Source organism: Thunnus albacares, chromosome 3, assembly GCF_914725855.1.
Source record: "Thunnus albacares chromosome 3, fThuAlb1.1, whole genome shotgun sequence".
Lineage (NCBI taxonomy): Eukaryota > Metazoa > Chordata > Actinopteri > Scombriformes > Scombridae > Thunnus > Thunnus albacares.
Window position 1 is genome coordinate 3,923,672 of NC_058108.1, and position 26,537 is coordinate 3,950,208.

Below are 26,537 nucleotides of genomic sequence, written 5' to 3' on the forward strand. Positions count from 1 at the left end.
TATTCAAGCTCTTAAAAGAACTCAGCTAATAACATAAAGACTAGAAACCTTCACATCATCTTGTCACAGAATGTATCTCAACACCTTCATAGGTTAAGACTATTATAAAACTAATATAGAGTATGATAAATTCTAACACCACCAGGTAAATTATTGTGTATATGTTTATCTGTATTGCGTATCATATCTTGTATTGTGTGCAGATGGAAGTGATGTGAAATACAAACCTTTACATCAGTTTGAATATAGGAGAAACAGGTCTGTGGGTACTTTAAGTCTAATTTTACTGTTATAATTTGAGGTTATGGCTCTGTTCCATGTAGGTGTCCCAGTAAGCCATGACAGTGTGACAAAGAGCCAGCATGCAAAGCACCAGGACCCTGAGCCAGCTAAATGGAATTCAGCAATCAATTTAATTATTTACCCTTTAGTAGCTTAATACTCCTTAGCTGTTCCTATTGTGACATTTCAAAATGTTTTAATTGGAGAAAAAAAAGACCTATTGAAGCCAACACATAACAGGTAAAATCAAAATTGGTGTGGAACGTCTTCCTGCTCACAACAGGAAAGTTGCTCAGATGCAGTCTGTTTAGCACTGACCGCACTGCTGCTACGTAGAACTCCAGTCGGGGGTGAGAAAGACATCCTGCAGCATCTTTGACCATGAAAAGTCCCACGGCATGTAAATCAAAGTAAATCATTATTTACCTAAAAGGTGAATTCAGGTGTGTTCCAAATCCATACTAATGCTAATCAGGTGGTGAGTATGTAGTTGTTAACACTGGAAGTGTGACAAAGTGCTACAACCCTACAGGTTTACACTGAGCATTGTCATGTTGTCATTTTGAAGCATTAAGGCACCAAACTGCTCAAATCCAGATCATTTATTATGCATGTTAATCATATCTAAAGACAGCTTTGACACTGTTACACGGCACTGTAATGTCCGATTGGACTCTGAGACTGAGGATTCAGAAATGTTTGTCTTATTACGTTGTGATGACTGAGCCTCACCCTCTACAGTAACTGTGTCATTTGACTTCAGTTTCTTCCTGGGAGGTATGTATGCTTTATAAGCATCAGCATTTAGAGCTTCAGGCTGGCTTGCCCACTTGCGTTGAAAATCACAGAAGTAACACTTCTGGAAAACTATGAAGTAAGGACCACGAGAGTATTTGTGACAGCGGCACTGTCTGTCGCACATCGGACAGGTCTTCATCAGCTGCATGATGGCCTCCTCATCAACGATGTGCTGCAGAGCTGGTCTGTAATGAGGCAGGAAAAGAGAGCTGAGAAATCATAATGATACACTTAACATAACTACATGTTTGTCACAGGTGCAACAGTGAGAAAGGGGTTTTACCTGCATCACTGTAACTGAATGAGCTGTAACTGAGCTCTGAATTAACATATTGCACCATAGAGTCGTCTGCTTTCTTTTAAGCTACATGATTTACTTGGAACGTGAGAAAAACATGATCAAAGTTACTTGACTTACTTCTCAATGGTCGCAGCGCACGTCTCAGGTGTATTTACTTGAATACCTGTGAATTAATATTGTGGTTGTCGGTCAAAAGGATCTTTTTAGGTAAAAAAAAAAAAAAAAAAAAAATCACACACCATTTTGCTGATTTTGGGTGTATTGTCATGATGAAACAGAAAGTGTGTTGTGCATACAGTGCAAATTACAGCAAGATGCTGAATATCACCGCAGACTCACCGACAGATCTGAACACCACTTGAAAAACTTGATATCTACCATCTAGATAATGTCTGCATCAATTTTGGTAGCGTATGAATGACGACTTGTGAAGATATAGATGTTAATTGATTTTGCCTTTTTTTTCAAAATGTGGAGTGACAGGGTCCCCTCATGAACACAACAGCAGTCAGATAAGTGTGATTACTTATCTGCATCACATTTGCACCTGTAAACTACATAGAATAATGAAGCTCATTCACAGACTCACCTATGCTTCTGCTCTGGCCTCGTGGTCTGTCCATCACTGCCTGGTTGTCTTGCAGCTGTAAAATACCACACAACATAGACACAATCCAAACACCTGACAAACAATGACTTCAAGTATTTCACTACTATACTGAACAAAAATATAGACGCAACACTTTTGTTTTTTGCTCCCATTTTTCATAAGTTGAAATAAATTATCTACGACTTTTTCTATGCACACAAAAGGCTTATTTATCTCAAATTTTATACACAAATTTGTTTAAATCCGTGCTAGTGAGCACTTCCCCTTTGCCAAGATAATCCATCAACCTAATAGGTGTGGCATATCAAGATGCTGATTAAACAGCACGATTGTTGCACAGGTGTGCACACACTGTCTGGAACACGCTGTCGTACATGTCGATCCCAGGCACCCCAAACATGCTCAATGGGTGATATGTCTGGTGAGTATGCAGGCCATATTGGAGACGACTTATGGTAGTGAAATGAACATTGAATTCACATGCAACAGCTCTGGTGGACATTCCTGCAGTCAGCATGCCATTTGCACACTCCCTCAAAACTTGGCACATCTGTGCCATTGTGTTGTGTGATGACACCGTATATTTTAGAGTGGCCTTTTATTGTGACCAGCCCAAGACACACCTGTGCAATAATCATGCTGTTTAATCAACATCTTGATATGCCACACCTGTCAGGTGGATGCATTATCTTAGCAAGAGGGAAGTGCTCACTAACACAGATTTAAACAAATTTGAGAGAAATAAGCCTTTTGTGTGCATAGAAAGAGTCTTACATCTATTATTTCAACAAAAACGAAAGCATTGTTTATATTTTATTCAGTATACAAATGCAGGAAGTAATTGTGCCAGTAATCTAAAACACCCCCATTCCCCTCCACGTTGCTCATAGCAACACATACAATGTGTAATCCTCTCTTCTAACCGTTCCGTCCCCTGCACACCCACATTTTTAATCTTCAGGGAACATCAACTACATTGCGCTGGATGACATGTTGCTTCATTACGAAGAATATGAGCACTGCAGCTCCATAATCTACAATGTCGATGAACATACGTCACATGAGATTGACTGAACTGTACTTGTAATAAAACAGTACCTGTGGATGTGACTGCGCCTGTACACTGTCTGAATCTGTAGCTGACCAAGGGAAAATAGTTGGAACAGCACCTCGCTTCAATGCAGCGTAATAAGTTCGTATCCCTCCTATATAGGCATCATCTGTGAAGTGGTCACTGCACACACGCAGACTGAAAGGCTTGTTTTTCAGCACCGATGCACGTTTGCGATCTAAACTTGCACTCTTTGCTTCATTTGGATTCTTTATTGCCTCCAGCCACCGGCCGCGTAACTCGGGGTCCAAAGGGAAACAGTGGAATTTGAGTTGCAAGCATACTACAGTTTTCCGGACATTTCCACAACCAGGCACAGAGCACTTCATTTCCCAACACAGTCCTAATACAAGTTGGAAAAGACGCGGTGAAATGGCGATTGTTCACAATACGCATGTGCAGTGACCCCTGTCTCACACGTGTTTGCTGTTGTTTCCCATATAAAAGCAGTGTCTCCGTTGAAAAGCGATTATCCAATGAGCGCTGCGGGGGGGGGCAATGATTAGCCAATCAGAGCTATGGGCGGGACTAACCAATATCGGGTTCTGCCTATAGATGTAAAAAATACAGTCTATGGGCAGAACTCGGCATAGGATTTCAGATAGTTATACTAAAATGAGATTATTAAATGCGTAGAAATCAGTGTGGGTATGTCAAATTCACTGTCAAAGTCAATCAAATAAAGTATGAGCTGATGAAACCATTTGATTCCTGTCAAACTTTGATTTGAAGTGTCCATACTGAGTGTTAAGGGGTGCATGCATTAGTAATGAATCCCCTATTATTTCAGCTCAGGCCATTATCAAATGTATGAACCTTTTATTATTGTTTTCCCATGTTTCAGCGTGTCAGCGTGTTAATTTACCTCTGTCGTACTGCTATGAGACGCCGGGTTGAGACTCTGGCATAGCGTCTTTTCCTGTGGCGTAATGTTATTTGTTAGCGTATCACGATCCCTCTTCTCTTCTCCTCTCGAGCCTCCCTCGTTTGTATGAGTGACGTCAAGCTCCGTTTTCCATTTCTTTAGAATAATTTGCGAATCTTCAACCCTGACAAGTTGTCGAAAACATTTGAGACAAATCCTCCCAGAAGAGACACCGGGTCTACATGGGAGAAGTATCCCGACATCTCGGAAACGTTCCCATAATGGCCTCTCGTTCTTGTTTGTGCTTTTGAATAATATTCTTGAATTTGTTATCACCCCCTTGATTACCAAATTTATTTTACATATACGGCATGTCTTCTCAATATCGCCCGACATCGTAGTTTGTTTTCACTTTGCTCCGCTGCACTCTTGAAACCCCGGCAAAACTGTTGGCATGGCTACGCATCAGCGTCGACTTAAAATGACGTGTACTCAGGGTGGATACGTTGGTCTCTAGTGATTGGTTCAACAAAATCGAACCCCCCTCCCCCCGGAAATAAATCAGTGGCCATGGATGTATAGACAGAACTACAACTAATAGTCCTCTTTATACATCCATGGAGTGGATGTGTGTAGAAACTAAATATATAAATATTTAAATAATTGTATAATTAAACGCTTAGGACCCCCAACCCCCCGTTATAAGTCATTTGCATGAGGTGCAGGTTATTGTTTTAGGGTTTTATTTTAATTCTAAAGTGTAAAAGTGTTCTTAAAGTGTAAAAAAATAAACAGTGAACAAATCCGATAATGAGGCAGCTCCATGTGGATGAAGGGTGAAAGTCCAAATCCAAGAGACGTAACGATTTAAATTGAAGATAAAATATATATTTATATCTGAGGGAAAAAACACAGCTGTTTCCTGTGATACCTGTACTGACTAACTAGTTATGATGTCACAAACTCTTGTAGGTAAGGGCACAGAGAAACTTTCCCCCTTCAGCGGATGAATGTGAAAACAGTCCTATAGTGTCAAACTCTGCACAGCAACAATAAGAAACGTTTTTGAGTGTAGGAGCACTTCAAGGTAAGTTTGAGTTTAACCACCAACACAATGAGTCATGGTCAACAATGTTCAATATTGCTTGAAAACTAAATAGTATTCTCAAGTATTCTCTGTGGCTGTGGTTTGATGATGTCAATGGACATATATGACAAGCTGTGACAACCACCTTCTAGCATCAGATGGTTGTTTGATGTGTGTGTGAATGGCGTCAGTAAACAAGTGAGCTCCAAAACACTGGAAAATATTCCTGGATCAACATAATCCCAGTCCAACCACTGTCCACATGGAGCGTCGTTTCAGACATGAAACTATCTCAACTAGTATTACTGCTAGGTGATGGTGCTGTGTTGGTTTTTCAACTTGCTGAATCTTTTTGATTCAACTGAAAATGTTCATCGTCATCGTCGTCATCACTTGGCAGGTTGGTCCATTTACAGCGGCTGTGACAGTAACAACATGCCTGGGAAATAACAAGCTTTAGTCCTTTGACAGTTTTTCTAACTGTACATTGTCTGTTGCATTCCCGACATGACTTGAAAAGCTGAAGGATGCACTCTTCATCAATGATGAACTCTGACGAGCTGAAGGGAAAAGAAAAGATGCAGCAGTTACTCACATGGACAGGAGTTGTTAGTTTCCTTTTCAATGTGTTAAGTAAAACAGATCACAGAAGAAGTAACATTAAAAACTGGAGATGGTGTGGGTAGGAAGAAAGACAGAGGAAATCTTAACAAAAGCCAGAAGACCCCATTGCCTCAGACTGGATTAACATCAGCTTACCTCCCCAAATCCACCAGGAAGCGTCCGTCTCCTACACTTAATGATGTGCTGAATTCTTGATCCTCATCTTCTTGAATATCTGTGTGTGGACCCAGTCAGTTATTACTTTTACTTCTCTTGCTTAACAATTTGCTTGCAGGTTTTGAGCTTGAGAGAGACTTTTCTAATGTGAAAGTGACTCACCTCGATTTTCTTTATTTTCTGACTGTTGTGTTGCCGTCTGCTTGTCTGGATTTTTCTGAACAGCAGCATATTCTTTCCCTGACTCCTTGAAATTGGACATGAACAGCAACCTGTCAGCACAGCTTAGTGGAAACAGTCTCACTCATTTAACACACAAGACCTTCACAAATTACATTTAGGACACAAACAGAACATTACAATTAAAGGATTATAATATTCATTTTCTGTCAAACAATTAATCGTACCATTCCGTTTTCAGATGACTGGACTGGTGAACTCATCATCAGCGGGTATCAATCATGCACACTTTCACTAAATAAACAGACAACACAAGAGCACAAGGGTGTAAAGCAAGTTCACATGTGTATTTAGGCAGCTTGTGAGGCTCTTCCACACCAATAAGGACTTTTTTTTTAACTGTTATTCATCATAATTACTACACAGTTCAAAAAGCATACAAAGTCAAATAAAACTTGCAATGTGAATGTTTTCAGATTCAATCACCACTATGAAGAAGTGGTCTAGAAATAAAACTTAAATTTACACATAGACCCTCTCACCAGGTTTCAGATGAAGAGCTCCTCTTCAGTGGCTGTTCAGGTCGATTCTCTGAAGACTTAGTCCGACGATAACTACAATCATTAAACGTGGCAGTTAGCAGTGGTGGAATGTAACTAAGTACATTTACTTAAGTACTGTACTTAAGTACAAATCTCACATACTTGTACTTTACTTTATGCTGCTTTGTACTTGTACTCCACTACGTTTCAGAGGGAAATATTGTACTTTTTACTTCACTACATTTATTTGCTACTTGTAGTTATTAGTTACTTCAAAATTAAGATTTTACATAAAATATTTTGATGTTATATAACTGTTGTTTGAACTATCTGCTCTTTTCTGTTTAAAATCGTTATGCACTTTGTGTGAAAGGTGCTATATAAATAAAATGTATTATTGTAAAAAAACATGATACACTTAAATAATATAATGCAGTATTATTACTATTAACCTACCCAACGTATCTAAAATTGGCTCCACAACGATAAACTACAACATTAAAATGCTCTTACATGTATTTGTTAGTGATAAAAAACACACAATATAACATTGTAGAGGCTTCAAGCCACTGCGCTGCTGTACCGCGGATGACGTCATTGACGCGCTAATTAAAGTCAAACCGTCCAGTTTAACACTCCGTCATTTATGTCTTTTTACCTTCTTCATTAGTGTCCAATAAACTTGATCATGTTTCCAATAAACAGGCAGTTACATCCAGAACGACGGGCAACTCCGGCAGCAACAAGCTGCCCCACTATGTGGTGTAAAACTGTGCATCGTCCGGGCGGAAACACCTAACAGGGCAAAGGTTCCTATTTATAGACTTGAGCGTTAATTGGCTCCTACAACTAATTATAATATAACACTCTGAAGGAAGTTAGTCTACATAACGAGTAGTTTCACTCTTCATACTTTAAGTACATTTTGCTGATAATACTCTTGTACTTTTAATTAAGTAACATTTTGAATTCAGGATTTTTACTTGTAATGGAGTGTTTTTAGACCACAGTATTTCTACTTTTACTGGAGTAATGATCTGAATACTTCTTCCACTACTGGCAGTGAGTTGGCTGGTTAATCAATATGGATACACACAGTATATGGAAACATGGAGACTGATCGCATGTCTTTACATCACATTTTCCCTGAAGCACACTTCACATACAGTAGCCTCAGCATGTGCCTCTCATGTATTGACCATCAGATTCTCCTAAAGATAATTAATTTACGATGTTTGTGTTTTTATGGTGCAGCCGGCGGAAAATGCTTTCACCCAGATGGTTAGAAGACCGGGCACAAGCCAAATTAGCCAAATTATGACACTTTCAACTCATAAATGTTTCAACTTCTCCATTTTTCTTGTTTTGACCTCTTGGTCCCTCAGTCTTGCCGTATGTCAACGTTTTTTTTGTTTTGTTTTGTTTAAACTTTATTGTGTCACATAACAGAGCAATGGTTACTGAGCCAACATCCATCGTCAATTAAAATTTGATTTATTTATAAATAAATTATTTATCTTTATATGAAATGTAACTCCCCCCAGCTCAGTTTATTTATTTTATTTTATTTTTTAACTTTTCTTCTGCAAAGCGTAAAATGAATATTTTGCTATTCTGTATATGATCACTGTGTGGAGAAGGAAACTGTAACTGTTTTTTATGTCAATTAAAAATAACAAAAAAACAGTAAAAACAAACTACATTATATATTTAAATACATGAAATGTTTTTTTAAGTGCAAAATGTAGTTATCCCTCTTCAATCAAGTGGTGTTAATTAATGTCTAGTCTATTTTTTTTTTTTTTTTAACAAAAAATAGACTTCACAAATGACATGTAAGAAATTAAAACAGAAAATTACCATTAAGGATGATGGTGTATATATATATATTCTGTCTAACAATAAACCAACTATTAGCTCTACATGAGATAAAAGACAAAATCAATTGATATATTTCCTACATTTTACAGTTTTTGTCCACTTTGGAGAGGGATTAACAGAAAAAAAAGCTAAAGATAGATACAATGTTTACCCAATCTCAAAAAGATCATCTCGTGTTATATTATTGTATTTCTATTCCATTTTTTTCTTTTATCAATGTTTTTATATTATATTATTATATTAGTAATATTGCTGCAGTAAAAAAGAAAGCGACACATGTAGTTCTATAAAACATAATGCTGTGAGGTCCAAACAGCATAGTTTTATTGCTCAGCTTTCTGCAAGGGTACAAGAAGTTTATTATTTTGCTTCTTTATTGTCCTTATGTACAGGTGTCAGATACAAGCTCACAGAGCAGCTGATGTGAAAAACTATGAACACATATACTGTAATAATAAATACAAAACCAGATAGGAAATAAAAGAAACAAAAACATGGTGCAGTAAAAAAAAAAAAAAAAAAAAAAATTCCTGTTTTGTACTGAATCAAAAGTAATTTACACACACCCGAGAATTTGCACAATAAACCTGTAAATGTGTATTTCAAAGTGTGGGGAGAGAGATTGTTGAACATTACACGACTCATTGTGGATTGTAACAGATCAAACTGTTAAATGAACATCTGATCTTACATCATTTTTAAAGGTCTGGCGCTCATTTGGCCATTTTATGTAATTAGATTCATCAAAATCAATCAGATTACACTAAAATCGCCTCACATCATCGCTTTGAAATCTACAAAAAATGAACAGTGATCTTCAAAATAGTCAACAATGTCCGACGGTGATGGCTAAAGGAGAAAGTTTTGATTTCACCTCGTCTGGAAACACTCAATCCCCACAACTTTTGCACTGAAGACTGAACCAGCCAGAAAACTTGGTGCCAACAAAAAGTAACAAAGAGCAGAAGTGGATTGTGTACACTGGACAAACATACATGTGTGCATATCAAGAACATGTGTGTGTATATATATATATGTGTGTATCTACATAAAAATCAATCAGTCCATTAACTATTTGGTAAATAGAAGGAAGTGTCCGATTATAACTTGGAGCCCAAGTATGCATAAATGTGTGCAAAAGAACTTGTAATGCATTTATTTCTATTCTGCCACTGAGTCCTGTTATTAAAGGTAAAATCAAATAAATTCTCTGCAACTGTACAAAGACGACAATTTTGATGTACTCTTTTTTGTTTTGTCCCATGATGACCACGAAATAAAACACACAAGGTTTCAGAGTATCGGCTAACAAACTGTTCATGGTTGCAAATAAATGCAGGCAGTATACATGTTCAAAAAAAAAAAAAAAAAACATTTAACTAATTTTTCCAAGTCAAAACGTTTTCTAAGAGTAATACTTATGCAAATAAATAGGCTTTATTTCTTGAGCATCCATTCACGCAGAGGTTTTAGATGGAGAGGCTCTGCTGATAAAAGACGCTTCTCGCTGTTTTTTTTTCAAGTGACGTTTCATTTTGGTTGAACATTTTCACCGTGTAGCACACTCAGGAGTCCAGCAGCAGTCAACATATCTGAAGCCGCCAACAGCATTCAGTCCATTTCATTGCTTTTAATAAATCATGTTGCATACAGACTGTTCATATAAATATGAAATCCAGACATCCAAAGCAGCAAACGCTCAATCATGTTCTCCTGTTAAGGTGTACGTGCCAAAAAGTGAAAGTGATCGACCAAAGGAAAACATCACTTTAAACTGACACTCTATCATGGGTTTAAAGACAGGGCCTCTGAAATATAGTTTCCATCAAAACCAGTTTATCCCTCCTCACATACTAGCCTAATAAATGTAAAATAATAATAAAAAAAAACCTTAAAAAAAAAAACAACAAAGGACAACTTCACCTGAGAATGCAAAGAGGTCTGTGACAGACATCAACATGCTTGCATTTACATTGAACAGAAAGAACAAGCAACAATATACAAAATAGCTATGTATTTGTACATATATACTCAAAAATTACAGGTGTATAGATACTTTTTACTCTGTATATTTCTAATGTAGTTGTATAGCAAATGAAACATGATATATTTTAATCTAACGAGAAGAAAGCACTCCTGCCATCACTGCTCAGTTTGTAAAGTGCTCTAAAGTCACGAAAGAGAGAGAAAGAAATATTTCTGCCTTTTTTTTTTTTAACCGATGACTGAAAATAGACGTCTGCCTTGAATAGCTTTTTATCAAGCCTGGTCCCGTGGACAGTTGTGCCCTATTCACATGTGATCTGACAGGAAGTGTGCAGGACTGGATAAAAAAAGAAAAAAAAAAAAACACAAAAAAAACATGCATACTTATTTCTGCTGGAGACAAATGTTGTGACTGAGAGAAGAGGAAGACAAACCGGGCTCAGCGGTGAGGTTTCGATCAGCTCTGCAGCATCGGATACGGGATACTGTGCTAAGTGGGATTCATCTACAAAATGTCTAAAACTTCCTCGCATACAAGCGTACGTTCGTATACACATGCAGCAACACGGAGACGCACACGTTTACAAGAGCTGTGGACACACTGTGCAGCGATCCAGATTAAACAACGAGATTCATACCTTCTTCTTCACCAGAGTCCGTTTGTCCCCCTTTTTTTTTTTTTTTTTTTTTTTTTTTTTTAAAGACCACACGACAAGCTCGACTCAAAAACGCCACAAAACATCAGACCTACGTCCAAGTCAGAGTTTCATTTCAAAATGATATATTTACTAAATGAGAGCTGGTATGAAAATTGTACTCATTATGTAGTATCACTGTAAAAACTGATCACTTTTATTATGGATTCAAACTAAATCTGTTACATACCATTTTGGAATGAAACCCTTCAAATATCAAAGCATTACACTGAGGTAGGATGAATTTGTGGCGCTCCAACAAGGTGAAACACACGAACGCTGCAGCCAATGGGGGGGTGGAGGGGGGTGGACGTAAAGGCTTGAGGATAAAGATGGCTACCAAGGGCAAGATATGGCTACCTGCAGAATACGTGTGTTAAAAATTCAGTAGCATGACAAAGAGCAATTAAATCGGTTCAAATTGCAAAACAAAATAGTGACTAACTGTTCGCTAATGCCTGGGATTTTGCAAGATGTTGAGCAATAAGTTGATAATCTGCTTCCTGAATTGATTTGATTTAAGAGGAGATGACCAGGCGGTGCCGATCTTTTCACCATTTCTACTTCTGACTGCAAAGAGGAGCTGACAAAAATCAAAAGAAACTCCCACTCACAACGATGATACAATACAAAAACAGTTACGCTGCAGCTCTTAACTTGATTTCTCTGTATTTAACCATTAGTCACATGAACTACACCAAAACAGAACCAAAAAAAAAAAAAAAAGAATGACGGGATGTCTCTCTAGCAGCTGTTCAAACAGATATTGATAAGGGAAGAATGTGGACAGCGGTGAGAAAAGAGGAAGACTGCAGGCTGGTCGAAGGCTCTGAGCGAGCGTGTCGGCACGTCGCAGTGACAGTAATAGTCTGAGAGTCCTGCACACAGTTACACATGTACAAACACGCACAAACACACTCTCCGATGTGTCTCTCATTCCACCGCGAAGCCACAGGTCTCCTCGATCGCAGTCAGCAGCTTGTCGTATAGTTTGTCGTAGCTCTCGTAGGGCGGAATGTCGATCCGATTGAAGCTGGAGGAAGAAAGAGAAAGTCCACGTGAATAAAGGTATTTACAGATGTAAATAATAAAACTAATGGTGGCTGAATTTCATGGTTCTGTTATTGTGTGTGTTGGCTCATTGTCACACTGAAAAGAATCCTTTTCAATTACAAAAATGAATAACAACAATAAAAGCTTTTGTGCATGTTGTGTGTGTGTGTGCAAATGCATTTGTGTCTGCAGTTGCATGTGAGACACACCAGGTATGGGCTTTGGGCAGATTGTTGGTGTTGGCATCGATCTGGTGAATGGTGAAGAGTCTGGGCCCTGCAGCACCTGCAGTCAGAACACAAACGGGATTTAATCGCAGTTCAGCATCAAAATCCTGACATAGTTCTTAGTTTTCACAAAGAATGATCAAAGACACCTTTTATGAGCAGTGAAAGGGAAACTATTAGGACTGGAAACAGTTTGATAGTCACATAGAGTCAGGTAAGTACCCTGTAAAGCCTTGAAGCCTTGCAGCGGAACTCTGGATGAGCCGGTAACAAACTGCAGTAGCCGGGCCCTCCTCTCCTCGTCAAACGACTCCACTGCTTTCCAAAACCACTTAACGATGTTGCTGTCGGGGGTGCAGTGCTTCAGACGAGTGTTGGACTTCCAGTCGGAGATGTCGATCTTTCCCAGGCCACACACAATCAGCTGGAGGAGGAGGAGGAGGAGAAGTGGAGACAAACTTTAACGTGAAGTTAGCGTACTGCGGTAGTGTACGATGGAAGATATTTTTAGCACCAAACAGGAAAAATAAAAATGATGAGTGTGTATGTAAAGAAGGGATGCTGATGACAACTGTACTATATTTGGGTCACTTTGATTTTGAAATAGTTTTCTCAAGTACCTCGAGTTCCTTCTCGTCGAAGGCTTTGAGCAGATGCTGCGGGATAACCTCATTAAAGCCTTTCTGCAGGGCCAGAAACTGAGCCTCGATGCCATGCAGGAAACGCCAGTTCACATACAACCTGCAGAGGATAAAAGAGAGGAGGGAGGAGAGGAAACACAAAGGGATCATCATCTTCACACTGAATTAATGACACTGCAACAGTATGTTCTGAAATTAAAGCTGAGACAACCTCTGACCTCCTGTGTTGCCTTTTTAATTAAGAAGGTAAATATCTTTCTAATATTAGTTTACGAAGATGCTTTAAAAAAAAAAACGCCTTCTCCATACCTGACATACTCCTTCTTGGTGTCCTCTGAGACGGGGATACTCTTGCCGTTGGGTTTGAGCTCGTGTTGGATGATTTCTCCGTAGGCGTTGTGCTCTACACAGAAGGTGTGGTCCAGAACGCCAGTGATGTCGTTGTCCCTGAGGAGAGAGGAGAGAGGAAAGGTATGAGCTCTCAAGAGAAGATCGAGGAACATCTGCATGTGAAAATATATTTCACCGGAGTGTAAACAGCAAGGATGTTCATTTTGGAGTTAAGACATTCAGCTTAACTGGCAGCAGGGGGCGCCACAATCGTTTGAATTGGTTTCACTTTTGCAAAAAGAGTTGAGGACAGACTGGTCGAGTGTGTGTGTGTGTGTGTGTGTGTGTGTGTGCGCGCTCTGTCCTGTTTTTTATTGCTTTTTGTGTATGAATACATTTTGTTTTCTAATCCCTGTATATCTATCATCTGTAAAAACCTGCTTTATTGCTCCACTGGTACAATCAGAAAACCAGTATAAAGTTACAGATATGTTTTATCAGGATTGTAATTTGTGTTTTCTCTTTATCTTTGGCTCGCTAGTGTAGAGCATTTAGAGAATAATGGGTCGCCTGTCAAGAAAAAAAAAAAAAATCTTACAGGATCCAGACGAGGCTGTTGTGGAGGTCCGGGTCCACAGACTCCATGTCATCCAGCGTGATCGGTTTTCCCAGCAGCTGTTTGTAGAAGGGCAGGGTGAAGCCTCCATCGATGTAGTGGCCGTGGAACACCGCCATGCCCATGATACGACCCACGAAGTGGAAGTATGACAGGTGCTCCTGCAGATTAAACAGAGGATATTAATATTAAGACTTTCATTCCAACTGTTTTTTTTTTTAAACTAATTTACAACCTGAATCTTTCCAGGCTGGTGTTAAAAGCACTTTTATTATACCATAATGACAGTGCATTGCTCTGTCGCTGGACAAACCTCATCATAATTTACTGCATACAAAGTTATATCATTGTGAAATCATCATTTAACATTTAAGTCTCTTGTATGCACGTCAAACTCAAAATCACATCAAATGACATCACAATTATATCACCAGCGCCGTGTGACTGGAAACAATCTTTACTTGCTGCTCCATAATATTTTCTCTATTTCTGCATCCTTGTAAACTTCATGTTTTCTATCTTTGCATCTGTGACTGGTAGGACTCGGTAAAATAAAATCATTCCTACAGGGTTGACGGCAGAGTCCGGGTTAATCTGTAAAGTGTAGATGTCATCTCTGGAGTACTGGAACAGGCCGTAGTAGGGGTTCAGCATCTCATGGGACAGCAGGTACAACCACTCCCTAACAAACACACACAAATACACAAAGCATGCTGAAAACGTGCTTCAATAAATTATTATACAAGTATAAATTAACTGAATGTGAATGAAAAAAAGAAAACGGAAAAATAAGCAAATTACCTGGCTACCCCACCGTAGTCCAGTCCCTCTTCTCCTCTGAATTTGATCATCAGTCTTTTCCAGAGATCTTTTGGACGCATCTTCATCACCTGTCGGTACGACTCCTGTAGTTCAACACAGACAGCAAATTTAATATGAGAAAGTACACAAAACAAGAGTGGCTTTAATATCACAAAATATAACCAGAGGGGCAGCACTGTTTCCTTTGCTGAATGGAAAAATAGTAAATAATAGCTTTGGAGGCTTTGGCTTGCTGGTGTGTGTGTGTGTGTGTGTGTGTGTGTGTGTGTGTGAAGTACTGTAACTTTGACAAACCAAACATTGTCATGGGACCAACACACACCTTCAGAGACAACTCTTGGCTGTGTGTGCAGTGTCACTGCACTTATGTTAGATCAAGTTAGGGGAAGTATTAAGCTTAAGTAATGCAACATGAAGGAATTAATGTATTCAGTGGAGACATAAGAGAGATTTCCTCTTCATAATCAAGGATTAGCATGTTGGGAGAAAATGACTAATACAACAATACGTTTCTAGAAAGTGGTGAGAAATGATACTCAGCTCTAGCCAGACTGGTTGTGAGGATACTGACATACGCAGACCTGGTAAGGGCTTCGTTTTCATGTGCGTACTGTAGGTTTGGGGCAGGTTCAGGCATAAAATACTATGAATACTACTAATACTACTTCAATTTTACTGTTAAGTATCCTTAAAAAATAATCTTGATAATTCATTGTACCTCTCCCCCCCAGTTTTATTTAAACAAATAGTGAGTGTGTTGCCTTTTTACATTACATAAGAGTCAGCTCTCTGTCTGTCCTCAGAGGAGTCCAGAGACTCAGAGGCTGTGCCACAGTAAACAATCTGCCACAGCAACAGCACTGCTGCGACGTGACAGCGTGACAGAGCCGGGCTGCACACAGAGGACTGTAAGCTGCTATTAAACAATCACGCATTTTAAATAGTTAATTTGGGCCTTTTAGTGCATGATTCAAAGGTTTCAAGACTCAAGTAACGGAGTCTTAAGGGTGCAGATAAATGTCTCCTTGACCCTTCCAAATGGTGCAGAACATTGCAAACCTCAGTAGCATTTATGATGGAGTAGTGAGACATAATATTTGTGTAAATCAAACAGTACCAGTCAAAAGTTTGGACACACTTTCTCATTCAAGGGAACGGGAAGGTGTTCCCAAACTTTTGACTGGTACTGTATGTCAAATCATGGCACAGAACACGTATAAATAGGAAATCACACTAGAACCATTGTGACTACACGCACACTCACGTGCACTCACTGCCACGGGTAACTACAGCGTTGGTTTCTGCATGAAAACCTTAAGCAGTGCTGGTGTTTCGCACTTAGCTTTCCCCTTCCACAGCTGTCACGTCGAAGGGCGATGAAGTCATATTTTTCATTGCTCAACTTGTAGTTATGAAGTTATGTCTGGCCCCGAATACTTGCCACTGCTGCCTTAGCTCCTTTCCTCACCCCCTCCTTCCCACCCTCCACATCTCTTTAGCTGCTGAAATCATCCAGAAAGAATGCCTTGCCTTGGTAGAACAAATGATTGGGAGAGCAAGAAAAGGAGAGACAGAAGAGGAGAAGAAAAGGAACAGAGAAGGAGTTTTTTTTTGTGGTGTCGTGAAGGCCTTTTGGGTCTGCTTTTCCCTGGAAATCATAAAGCGGTTCTGAGTACTGCCCCAGGCCCTTTTCTGGTGCACGTCGTAAACAGGGTGAAAAAATGCCAGTAAAATGCAAAGATCTGGGTTTGTGAGCATTCTGCTATTGTTTTCATGGATGTTTTAAGTTTGCATGTCTGCACGTGATCCTTTGCGAGCCAGATGATGAATTTTATGAACACACGGTCAATGCACATCATTCGAATTCATGGTAAACTCTTGTGTTGTTATGCATATTCGTTTGTGTGTGTATATTTGCAGCTGTGCTCAGATGACATTTAACAGTCACCTAAATATTTACTTTAATCGTTTAAAGAGCACATCAGAAACTTTAGGTGAGAACGTTGTGCGTGTCTCAGCTCACAGGTGCATGCAGGTATGTGCACTTCTGAGGTGGAGCGAGATTCTGGTGATGTGTGAGCGTAAAGGAAGGTAGTGTTTTTGCAATTTACTCGATAGAATGACTGTTCTCGAGCATTGGGCTGGTAAGTAGTGCATTAATGTGTTTTCATCCGTGTATCTGCATATAAAAGGTGCATCTTCTCTTTAGGTGTTTAGTTTTATTTTGGGTTTGTTTACCTCAAATATCTCCTCACGGCAGACCTCGATGCGGCAGTGGCCGGCCTGGGGTTGTTGCTGAGAAAGCTCCTGTCGCAGGATCTTCAGCTTCTGCACCAGGTCTCGCTTGTATTTGGGCACCGTCAGGCATTCTGCCTCTTCAGGCAACTGGGCTGGAGACAGAGCTGGCTGAGGGCCACCAGGACCACCCTGGTCCTTCAACTGAGTCGGATGACTGGAGGGATAAAGTGGGTGAAGGAGAGGTGGAAGATGAACAGTCAAGGAGGGATGGAGGGGGAGAGACGCAGTCAGGGAGATCAACAAAGGTATGAATGGGGAGATGAGTGAGAAGACAAAGGGACAGAAGGGAAAAGACAGAAGAAAGGAAGAGTCACAGGTCAGCATGATTCATCATTCACTGAAACAACAGCATTGAACAGTTTGTCTTGGGGATGTTCTTTCCAAAGTAGAGTTTCCATTTGGTGCATTACAGCTGTTTACTGTCATATGCTCATTGGGAGATTGTAATTTCTGTCGTGCACTGCTTTTACAACGGTGGAGGCAGCGGATTTATACGAAGATAGAAGAAAGAGGGATATGTCCTGTAGGGAATTCCCCAGCCCCTACAGCTCAAATATCTTCTAACCGCTGAACTAAGGAGTTTTGTAAGAAATTCCCTCTTTAGCCCTCACCCTCCTCACTCCTCTCAAAGCAAAGAGCACTAAACAGAGCCCTAAGCCCTGAGTAAATCTGATCCAGACCTGCGGACAGGCTGGGCCTTTGACCAGACGTTTGGTAAATATCGCCACCAGGAAAGACAGAGAGAGGGAGATAAACCCTGTGTAAGCAGAGAGAGAGAGAGAGAGAGAGGAAGAGAAAGAGAGAGAGAGGAAGAAATATACAAAAGAGAGTGGTGTAAGAGTAGCTGGCGCCTCTGACTTGCTCAGCTGGACAGATAAGTCGATGTGTTCTTATTGCCCTCCTCCACCACACTCGCCATGCGTAACCTCTCCCACTTTCAGTTTGCTAATTCCCACTAAATCATTACTCCAGCTGTGTATCTGTGTCTTTTCCATCCCCAGACATCTTTATGTCCCGTCTGAAGCATAAAGAAGCTGACAGCCGGGGTTGATTCCCGGTAGGTACCCCTGCCCACCACCAAACACAACTGGAACATCCATCATCTGACCGCCGGAGCGGCCACCCTTCCACTTTGAGGCGGAGAGGAAAAAACACACCAACATTTCTGTAAACTTCCAGTCTTGTTTCTGTCAACACGACACTAAAGATGTCTTTCTCTCTGGGCTACAAATGATGTTCTAATAAATATGAACTCCAGACACTGCTCTTCAAGTTCATGTCTGCCTGGTCAAAGTGCAGTCTTGTTTTGCCATTTCAGGACAACAAGGTTAAGTGTGGGAGCGGGGAAACATGCATTAAAGCCCTGACCTTTTACTCATGCATCCCATTTTGACATTCAAGGTCTGACCAGTATACTCTAAAAAAGATGAGACGCTATAAAATACAATCTTGCCAAAGTTGAGCCATGGTCAGTGTTCTAGTTTGGACCTCCTCCAGCCCTCACTGTGGTGCTGGTGGTGGGATGCCTGGGTGGGCCTCGTAAAAACATAATCCATCTCTCCCTTCAATAGGACAGCGGCCCTCATTTTCCTGAGAGGAGACGCTGAGCCAGCAGAGGGCTTCCTTAAAAGAAGCTACTGTCCTCCACTGGGAGTGGAGTGTCGAGGCTGGTCAAACAAAGGCGGCGCACCATGAGGCCTGAATTGGTATATAAAGGAAGGGGAGGCCTTCTAAGGTAGCAGCACATAGCCACCCACTTATTCCAACACTCCTTGTACACTTGGGTTCTCTGGTTCAGTGGGTTGAAAAAGGCCTCATCTATTTGGACTTTCCAAACTAAACGGGTGCAGTGTTTCGCCAGTCTATCCCTGTATAATCAAGTCCGCTGCTATTTATTTTATTGGCAAGCGCTGGGGCTCCTAGCATGTCAAAGAAAGGGTAAGACTGCAGCAGAGCAGTCCTGAAAACCACTTTAGGAAGGAGGAAGGGAAGAAAAGATGGCCTTAAAACAAAATGGAATGAGTTGCTTTTGGCTGGGAGGCTTCAGAACCATATAATAAAGCATAATTTCAGCTCACTTTTTTTTTTTTTCTTCTGAGGGCACAGTGTAATTAAAAATACGTTTCGACATATTTCATCGTCTCTGGTTTCCAAAGGGGGCGAGCTCTGCATATTTGATGGTAAATATAGAAAATACCAGCACAGCAAAGCTGAAAATCTGCCGAGCCAAAAGAGAGAAATGGTTCCTATTGCTGTGACAGCTTGGGTGAAATATGACGATTGGGGAGAAATATAAACTTTCAAATTCAATATAAGAGCCAAAGGATTTTATTATTGTTATTCCAAGGTGGAAGGAGCAGGGGGAAAAGAGCTGGAGTCAAGAAATGAAGGAATGAACATTTGCCAGAACTGGATCACCTGCACCTGAACCTGCAGAGTCATGATAGGGCTCCATCCTCTTTCTGTGTTTGCAGGGAGGCAGACTGGGTGTGTGTGTGTGTGTGTGTGTGTGTTGGGTGAGAGAGTGCATGCACAAGAATGCAAGTCTGTGTGTTTGTGTGTGTAAGAGAAAGTCTACTTGCTTATTTTCCAAGGCGTGTGGCACAGGTGGGCTGTAATGAGTGCTGAGTAGGTGTAGTGGTGTTAAAGCCGCACCAGCCACCCCAACACACCCATTCTACCCCCCACCCAGCCCAGAGAATCAAAGGACCCTTTATGAGTATCAGCTGGGGCCATGCTCTTTACACCTACTGCCTAAAAAGCAGGGAGAGGACAGAAAGGTTGGCCAAACAACGCCACTGCTGACAGACTCTGCGGCACGTAGAGTCGAGTGTGTGCATGTGTGTTTACGGAATTATTTACTTGCTTATGATAGGAGTGTTTTTGCCAGTGTGACCTTTAACTTTTCTTCCCACCTGCCAAAGCTGCAACATCTGCACGCTTCTACCTGCTCCAAAACGCACAGGAAACCAGCGACAGACAGACTGCAGCGATGAGACTGCCCACTGGCTAAGATATGCTGCATTTGAAAACATATTCAGAGAGCAACACATGAAAAATGCTTTCTGCTTTCATATAGCACATATATACATATATACATGCTGACTACAGAGTGCTGTACCTCGTATGTGTGTGTGAATAAAACAGAAGTGAGTGAGAGTAAGAGTGAAATTCTTCTGTTTGAATGGACTTAAGCTTTCCACCAGCCTGACCAAGGTCCTGTCCTCTTCTATTAACTACTATACAGACAGCCCTTTAATGCACCACACACTTACCCTTCTATATACTGTTTACTGTTTAGACCACTGGCATTCTTTGTACCATCAAGACACATGTGCGGCTAGAAAAGCACAGTAGAAAATGTCAAATACTGTAGATATATACATCAGATTTAATGCTAACCGAATAATCTGCACTTATATTTATCCTTCACAGGTTAAATATACGCACACGCACACACACAATGTACCAAATATAATCATCACTTCTTGAAACATCAACGCAAATATTGACATAAATGTCATGAAGATTTATAACTTGGTTTGGAAAATACCTGCTGATGCCCACTAAATCTAAATCCAGGGGCGACTAAAAATACCTTCGGCACACAATGATGTAATCTTTCAGACATATACTATGTGCTGGTGCAAGTGAGGAAGCTAAGTATGTGAGAGACAGTGTGGCAGACCACAGTAATGTAGCTGTGTCTGACTGTCTGACAATTCAAGGCCTTCATCAGTCTGAGGTCGACGGCAACGGGGCCGTCTGAGTCACATTTAAACCGAGATGTGTCTTGGTGCATCAGACGGCCGAGGTACAAACTCTCAATGCGGTAATATCGAATCTATTCATGGCTCCCTTATCTCCACAGAAACTGGATATTTGGGGTAAAAAAAATATATCCGCTGAACAACTAATGGGTGTAGAAATGCAGAGTAAATCCGCAATAGCAAGCCAACAAATATGGGTCTGCAGTTTGTGTCGCCGGAGGGAACATTATGAAAAACGCCTTTAAAAAAATACCATTTGCATTTCAAGCCACAATAGTGCCAAGAGTCTGCAAGCTTGATATGTGATTTAAAAAAAAAAAAATGAGGCTGCTGTAGTCAAACCCGTTAATTTGAGAGGTTTCATAGGTGTCATTAAAGAGAACACCTACTGTTTAAAAGTACTCTAAACCAGAAGATTTCCCAAAGACATGACGATTTAATTTGATATAATAACACAAAAAGGTATAGTTTTTGCCTGATTTGAACAAAAATCTAGGACATAGTGACAACACTGCTTGACAAAACAGCAGGCACACTTTGATGTAACCCTGAAACACAAATCAGCCATCTTGTCTGACAGCTCTTTTTTTTCCCCCCTCTGATGAAAACAGACTTTCATTATTTTATTGTTATTTGTCATCACTCTCTTTTCAGGTCGAGGCTGACAGCTGGGCTTGCAGTCGGGTTTTTATTTAGTTAAGTCAACACATGGCTTTTTTCAGTCTCTCACAATTTAATTAAAGCAAGTCTCTTCCCTGTAGCGATTAAATTTGTTTGACTGACCATCTCTGACTTCTATCTTATTTTTGTATTTCGTTTTCAGTCTGTCTGCCAGAAAAAAAAAAAGAACATGATATTAAAGAGAGAAAGATGCACCCCAACAATAATGAAAACATCTTCCAGTGGTATGAGGGAAACAGAGCCACAACAGCTTAATGCTGTTCTAACCAGCGTGCAAGATAAATTTCCCTTTGCACTCTCTCTCTGCAGTATGCATACTTTCCTTTGCAACCCCTTTCCACTGAAAGAAATCAGAGACTTGCGCTATCTGTGCAACTGTGTAGATATCTAAAGAAAACAAAGATGCATTTTTGCTTAAACCCCACACACCAGCACGAGGTAACATGCACTCAGCTGGTCCTGACATGCAACCCCATCAACCAACCACCTTCAATCTCCCTATATGGAAACAGGTCAATGCAGTGCTGCATCATAGCATGGTGTGTGTGTGTGTGTGTGTGTGTGTGTGTGTGTGTGTGTGTGTGTGTGTGTGTGTGTGTGTGTGTGTGTGTGTGTGGTGGACCTATAAGGACGTTGGGTGAAATATTCTTAAATCCTGGCGTTGATAAAAGACAGATGTCCTGACACTGAGCCAGCAGAGAGGCTGATAACTTTAACAGTTTTTGGAGCGCAGCAGAGGGCGGGGAGCAGCGGAGAGAGTGAGTGAGGACAGAGGACAGAGGAGATGACAGGAGGGGGAGGTGTACAGATGAGAGGATAAAAAAAGAACAAGGACAGTGGGAAAGAGGAGAGATGAAATAGTAGTAAAAGCAGAGTATGAGAGTGGTTTGACTGGTTGTACTGGTTTCTCTTTTTTCTCTAAAAGGCTTCGGCAGACCTGACAAGAAGGTCTAACGAGGTTAACACTCCATAAAAAATTGTCAAATGATCAGATTCTCACACATCGGGTATGTGTGTATGTGTGCTTCACCATGTGGCCTCTGTATTTCTGCCTGTTGTTGTTGTTGAGCCTGTAGTCAGTCACTCGGGGCATTTAAAGTTTAATGTCGCCCAGTAAATAATCCAACATTATGTCTCTGTTGTTGAGGCTTTTTAGCACACCCAATAGAATTTATTGTTTCATAGTCAAAGCTGAGAAGAAGCTGGAATGAAAATAATTTTGTTTGCAGAAAAAAATCACTACACTGATCTGTTTTAACACAATGTCTACACAGCCTGTAGAACAAAAACAGCACATTAGCAAAGCAGCAGCTTCTGTCCCCCATCAGTGTCTACATGCACGGATGCATTAAGTACAGCGTCAAGCGTAGGTCACCTGCGTTTCGGTAAGAGCCCGACACACAATCCTACGCATAAAACGGAAGAAAATAGATGTGAAGCGTGTGAGTGCCAATACACGGCCTGCGTAGACTGTTGCATTGATTCAAATGAGTGTATCTGTACAATCAGATGCGCGTGAGATGAGGTGCTTTCTGTGTAGACACGCTGTAACACTGTCAGAGTCATTTCGACAGTGAACTGAAGTTACTTTTCTTGCGACTGAAACTTATCTCCGCTGGTACAATGATAATAATACAAAAGACGAATATTAAGGCAGAAGAAATGTTGTCATTTTTTTGGTTATGGGTGATAAAAATTGTTCTTGAGATAAAATAACAAAATTGTTTTTTTGACCCCAATTACACAGCATACCAGTAGAACATCACATGTCAAGTTCTACTTTTGCACCGCTTGAAATGCAGCTTATTTGGCTGATTAAAGTCTTAAAGCCAAAATAAAAATCTGATCTGCTTGGGCTTATTTCAAGAATCTGTTATACAAAAAAGTCCAAATTTGGTTAGGTCTGCTGTGACCATATGAAACCAGCCAAATAAAGTGCAAGTGCTGCTAATCTTTATATATATTTATCCTCACGTTCCGACAGTGTCGAGCACTGCACATCTAATGCTGTGACACGAACTGTATATAGACTGTATTTTAATTTTGTTTTCATTAATCACTACGAATCACGAGAAGCTGTATTAGAAATTAGTGCTTGTTAATTTTGATCTTCTCAAAGTCCTTAAACTTTGTCTGGACTCTCTAAAATCTCTCCTAATAAGGAGTCAGACAAGCAGCTAATGATGCTGACTGGATAACATAGCTAAGCTTCAACTCACAACCAGAGGCTGTTCTGACACATATGGATACTATTTGACCAAATGACCAGATGTTGATTTCCCAAACATGTCTATCGTGCCAGCCGCTGTTATTGCAAGAAGTTCTGACTGAGAATTTGTACTAAAAAAGCAAAGGGGAAAACTATCCACATCTTTCTATGTTCCTCTTGTTCTATTGATTCCTGCATCACAGGCTGGCAAGTAAAGGGCTACCAGACAGCCAAAATACCTGAAAAACTATCCTAGAATTCAGTTTATCATACTAGTTTTCATTTGTGACTCATACAACTCACAGGTTTCTTCCACATGAATATCACTGACAACTTCCCTTGTTATCATTTTCACTAAGTTATTAAGTTTGAAGAACTAACACAGTACTGTAGTGTTTAGCCAATGTGTGCTCAGCAAGGATATGAGAATGCCTGCTAAGCTAACAGCTGCTGTGCTAACACGTGTTTAGTATTATTTTCCCGTGTGGGGTCAGCTTCACCAGGCCTCTCCGCTGGCTTAGCTGGCTACGATCTGAGCTTCAGCAGAGACAGACTGCTGACAGAGAGCACAAATACACTGAGAGATGGACTGACAGCCCCCTGATGCAGACAGCCAGCCAGAGCGTGTGTTGAACTTGAATGACATCCACATGAAAGTCAACCCTGAGGAAGGTTAAACAAAACGTGCGCATATATACTGGACATTCCCCCTGTGGAAAAGCATCACAGTCAGCGTTTCCTCTTATGATAGTGTAACAGTGTGTTTGTGTGTGAAGCTTTGAGTGACTGGCTGCTGAAACTGCTTTACACAAACAGCTGGGGTGAGTGTATGAAAATGTCCCGTCAACCTGCGTGTGCTGATCGCATTGTTCACATGCATGTCTGCATCCAAGTATGTTGCAGGCGCACATGTGTCTGCGCAAATGTGGTATGTGTGTGTGTGTGTGTGTGAGTGTTTGTGTGTGTATTTGGGTTACCTGAGGTTAGTGTTTTGGCTGTCCATGGCCACACGGGAACCATTTGGACTTGGGCTGCTGGAGAAAACAGGAGAGGAGAAGGGAGGAAAAGAGAGAGAGAAAGACAAAGGAGGGAAAAAAGGGCATAAGAGAAAAGGTGAATGACAGAAAAGAGGATTGGAGCATAGAAAACAACAGGGGACAGGATGAAAAAAGGAACCGTGACACAGGACGGATAGGACAAAGAAAAAAAGAGCAACACAGAGGAGACAAGTTAAAGGACGAGAGAGAACAAAGAGAACGAGGAAATAAGCAGAAGAGGGAGACATAAAAATAGTGACGAGGTCCAAAACATGAACAAATACAGAGGAGAGGAAACGGATGAAAACACAGGAGAGTCAGTGAGAAAGAAGAGGAAGGGAAAAGACCATTGGCAGAAACAAGGCGGAAGGGACAAGAGGAAGAGAACAAAAATAAGATGAGATGAATGAATATGATGAGAAGTGAGATGAATGAAGCCAAAAGTTTATTCTGTAACCGAGTTGTGTGTCTCTAGTGAAATAAAACAATGGCGGCTCTCTGTACGTATCAGGAGCGATCTGATAAAAGAGCCTTGTGCTTGAAACGTCACGTAGCAGAAAATAAAAGTCCTGGAAACGGGATGTTATGTTATGTGTGCGAATCTCGCTCTTTTTCAGCTCTGCATGTTTGACTTTAAAGTCTGGCCGTAACATATAAAAGATGCATTACACTGACATAACATGAACGCCGCTCACTGGACGGACAAAATAGATGATTTATTGTGCTTCCTTTAGGAATTTTCTTTTCCAGTTCTCTTTTATTTGCTTGAGCTTGTTTGAGGGTGTCTTGTGTCTTTTATGATCGTGTTGTTTCACTGAAACTATTGTATATGTATTCAAGGTAGAGGGTATCATTCACAATACAAAGCAGCTGTAAATTTGCATGCAGCAATATATTTGACTGGTTCTGGTTTGGACGATTTTGACAGTTGTGTTAAAGGACACTGCTACTGCGGCAATTACAGGTCAATCGATTAATCGGTGTCGATAGGACGTTTTACAAACTATTGGAATTTGTGTAACTTGGCTCCGATAGCGATCGATGGCTGCGCAGCCTCCACTGGTCAGGAGGGGATGTACGTCACCAATTTACATGGAGGCTCCATACACGAAGTCAAGGTAATCAGGGTTTTCCCTTCCGTTATAAGACTCAGCGCAGTGTCTTAGTGTTTTTTCATTCAGCGCTTAAGCTGAATGAACAGAAAAGAGCTATACTGAGAGTTCTCTACCACGTTTTCTCTGTCCTCTCCTCTGCTCTCTGTGTTTGACACACAGAGCAGAGCAGAGAGGCTGCGGTGGACACTCAAGTTGATGACAACTACACTCGTTACTGTAAATGCAATAAAACCTTTGCAACTAAAAAGCCAATAAGTACTTTATTATATTTTACGATATTTCCACTCGCTCTGTCTCCCGGTATGTTTTACACAACCACAGCGCGCTTGTTAAGCTAATAGCGAATCGTTACAAACAAGCTAAAATGAAAGTTGTTTGTGTTTATCTTTGCCATGAATCTTAAAATTTGGCAAATTCTTGTAAACTCAGCTACTGGCTGAGACAGCAGCTCCCTCCTCTCTCTACCAGCTGTATCTACACCAGCAGCAGAGGGAGGAGGACAGAGGACAGAGGACAGGACGGACGACTGATAGGGACTGATGTCTGTGTTCTTCATTCAGTATTTTGATCTCAGAAATATTATTCACTTTATTGACATTTTAGATTTGTTTCCAGTGAGA

At 40.6% G+C, this 26,537-nt stretch overlaps 2 protein-coding genes across 6 annotated transcripts in view; both read right to left on the reverse strand.

The window, feature by feature from the left end:
- Positions 1-869: 869 nt before the first annotated feature.
- LOC122979266 lies at positions 870-4,427 on the reverse strand. 2 transcript variants are annotated; one of them, XM_044346588.1, is made up of 4 exons: positions 3,968-4,427; positions 1,971-2,025; positions 1,499-1,544; positions 870-1,265 (listed from the first exon to the last, which is right to left on the reverse strand). In XM_044346588.1, exons 1-4 carry the CDS (start codon positions 4,361-4,363, stop codon positions 881-883), a joined length of 882 nt encoding a protein of 293 aa, XP_044202523.1. In that variant the 5' UTR covers positions 4,364-4,427; the 3' UTR covers positions 870-880. The 2 variants fall into 2 exon arrangements, with proteins under 2 accessions (XP_044202523.1, XP_044202524.1); XM_044346589.1 differs by lacking the exon at positions 3,968-4,427 and adding an exon at positions 3,090-3,522.
- A 4,292-nt stretch (positions 4,428-8,719) lies between these two features.
- LOC122978848 (E3 ubiquitin-protein ligase SMURF2-like) overlaps positions 8,720-26,537 on the reverse strand; it is a 65,355-nt gene continuing 47,537 nt past the window's right edge. For 2 of the 4 annotated variants that reach the window (XM_044345877.1, XM_044345876.1), the window contains 10 exons: positions 24,743-24,799; positions 17,046-17,259; positions 14,787-14,890; positions 14,553-14,667; positions 13,968-14,146; positions 13,349-13,486; positions 13,019-13,139; positions 12,621-12,822; positions 12,381-12,456; positions 8,720-12,151 (listed from right to left, as the gene is read on the reverse strand). In XM_044345877.1, the coding sequence (XP_044201812.1) occupies positions 12,052-12,151; positions 12,381-12,456; positions 12,621-12,822; positions 13,019-13,139; positions 13,349-13,486; positions 13,968-14,146; positions 14,553-14,667; positions 14,787-14,890; positions 17,046-17,259; positions 24,743-24,799 (1,306 nt within the window). In that variant the 3' untranslated portion in view covers positions 8,720-12,051. The remainder of the gene's footprint in view (positions 12,152-12,380; positions 12,457-12,620; positions 12,823-13,018; positions 13,140-13,348; positions 13,487-13,967; positions 14,147-14,552; positions 14,668-14,786; positions 14,891-17,045; positions 17,260-24,742; positions 24,800-26,537) is intronic. The other 2 variants (XM_044345878.1, XM_044345879.1) reach the window with 2 other exon arrangements.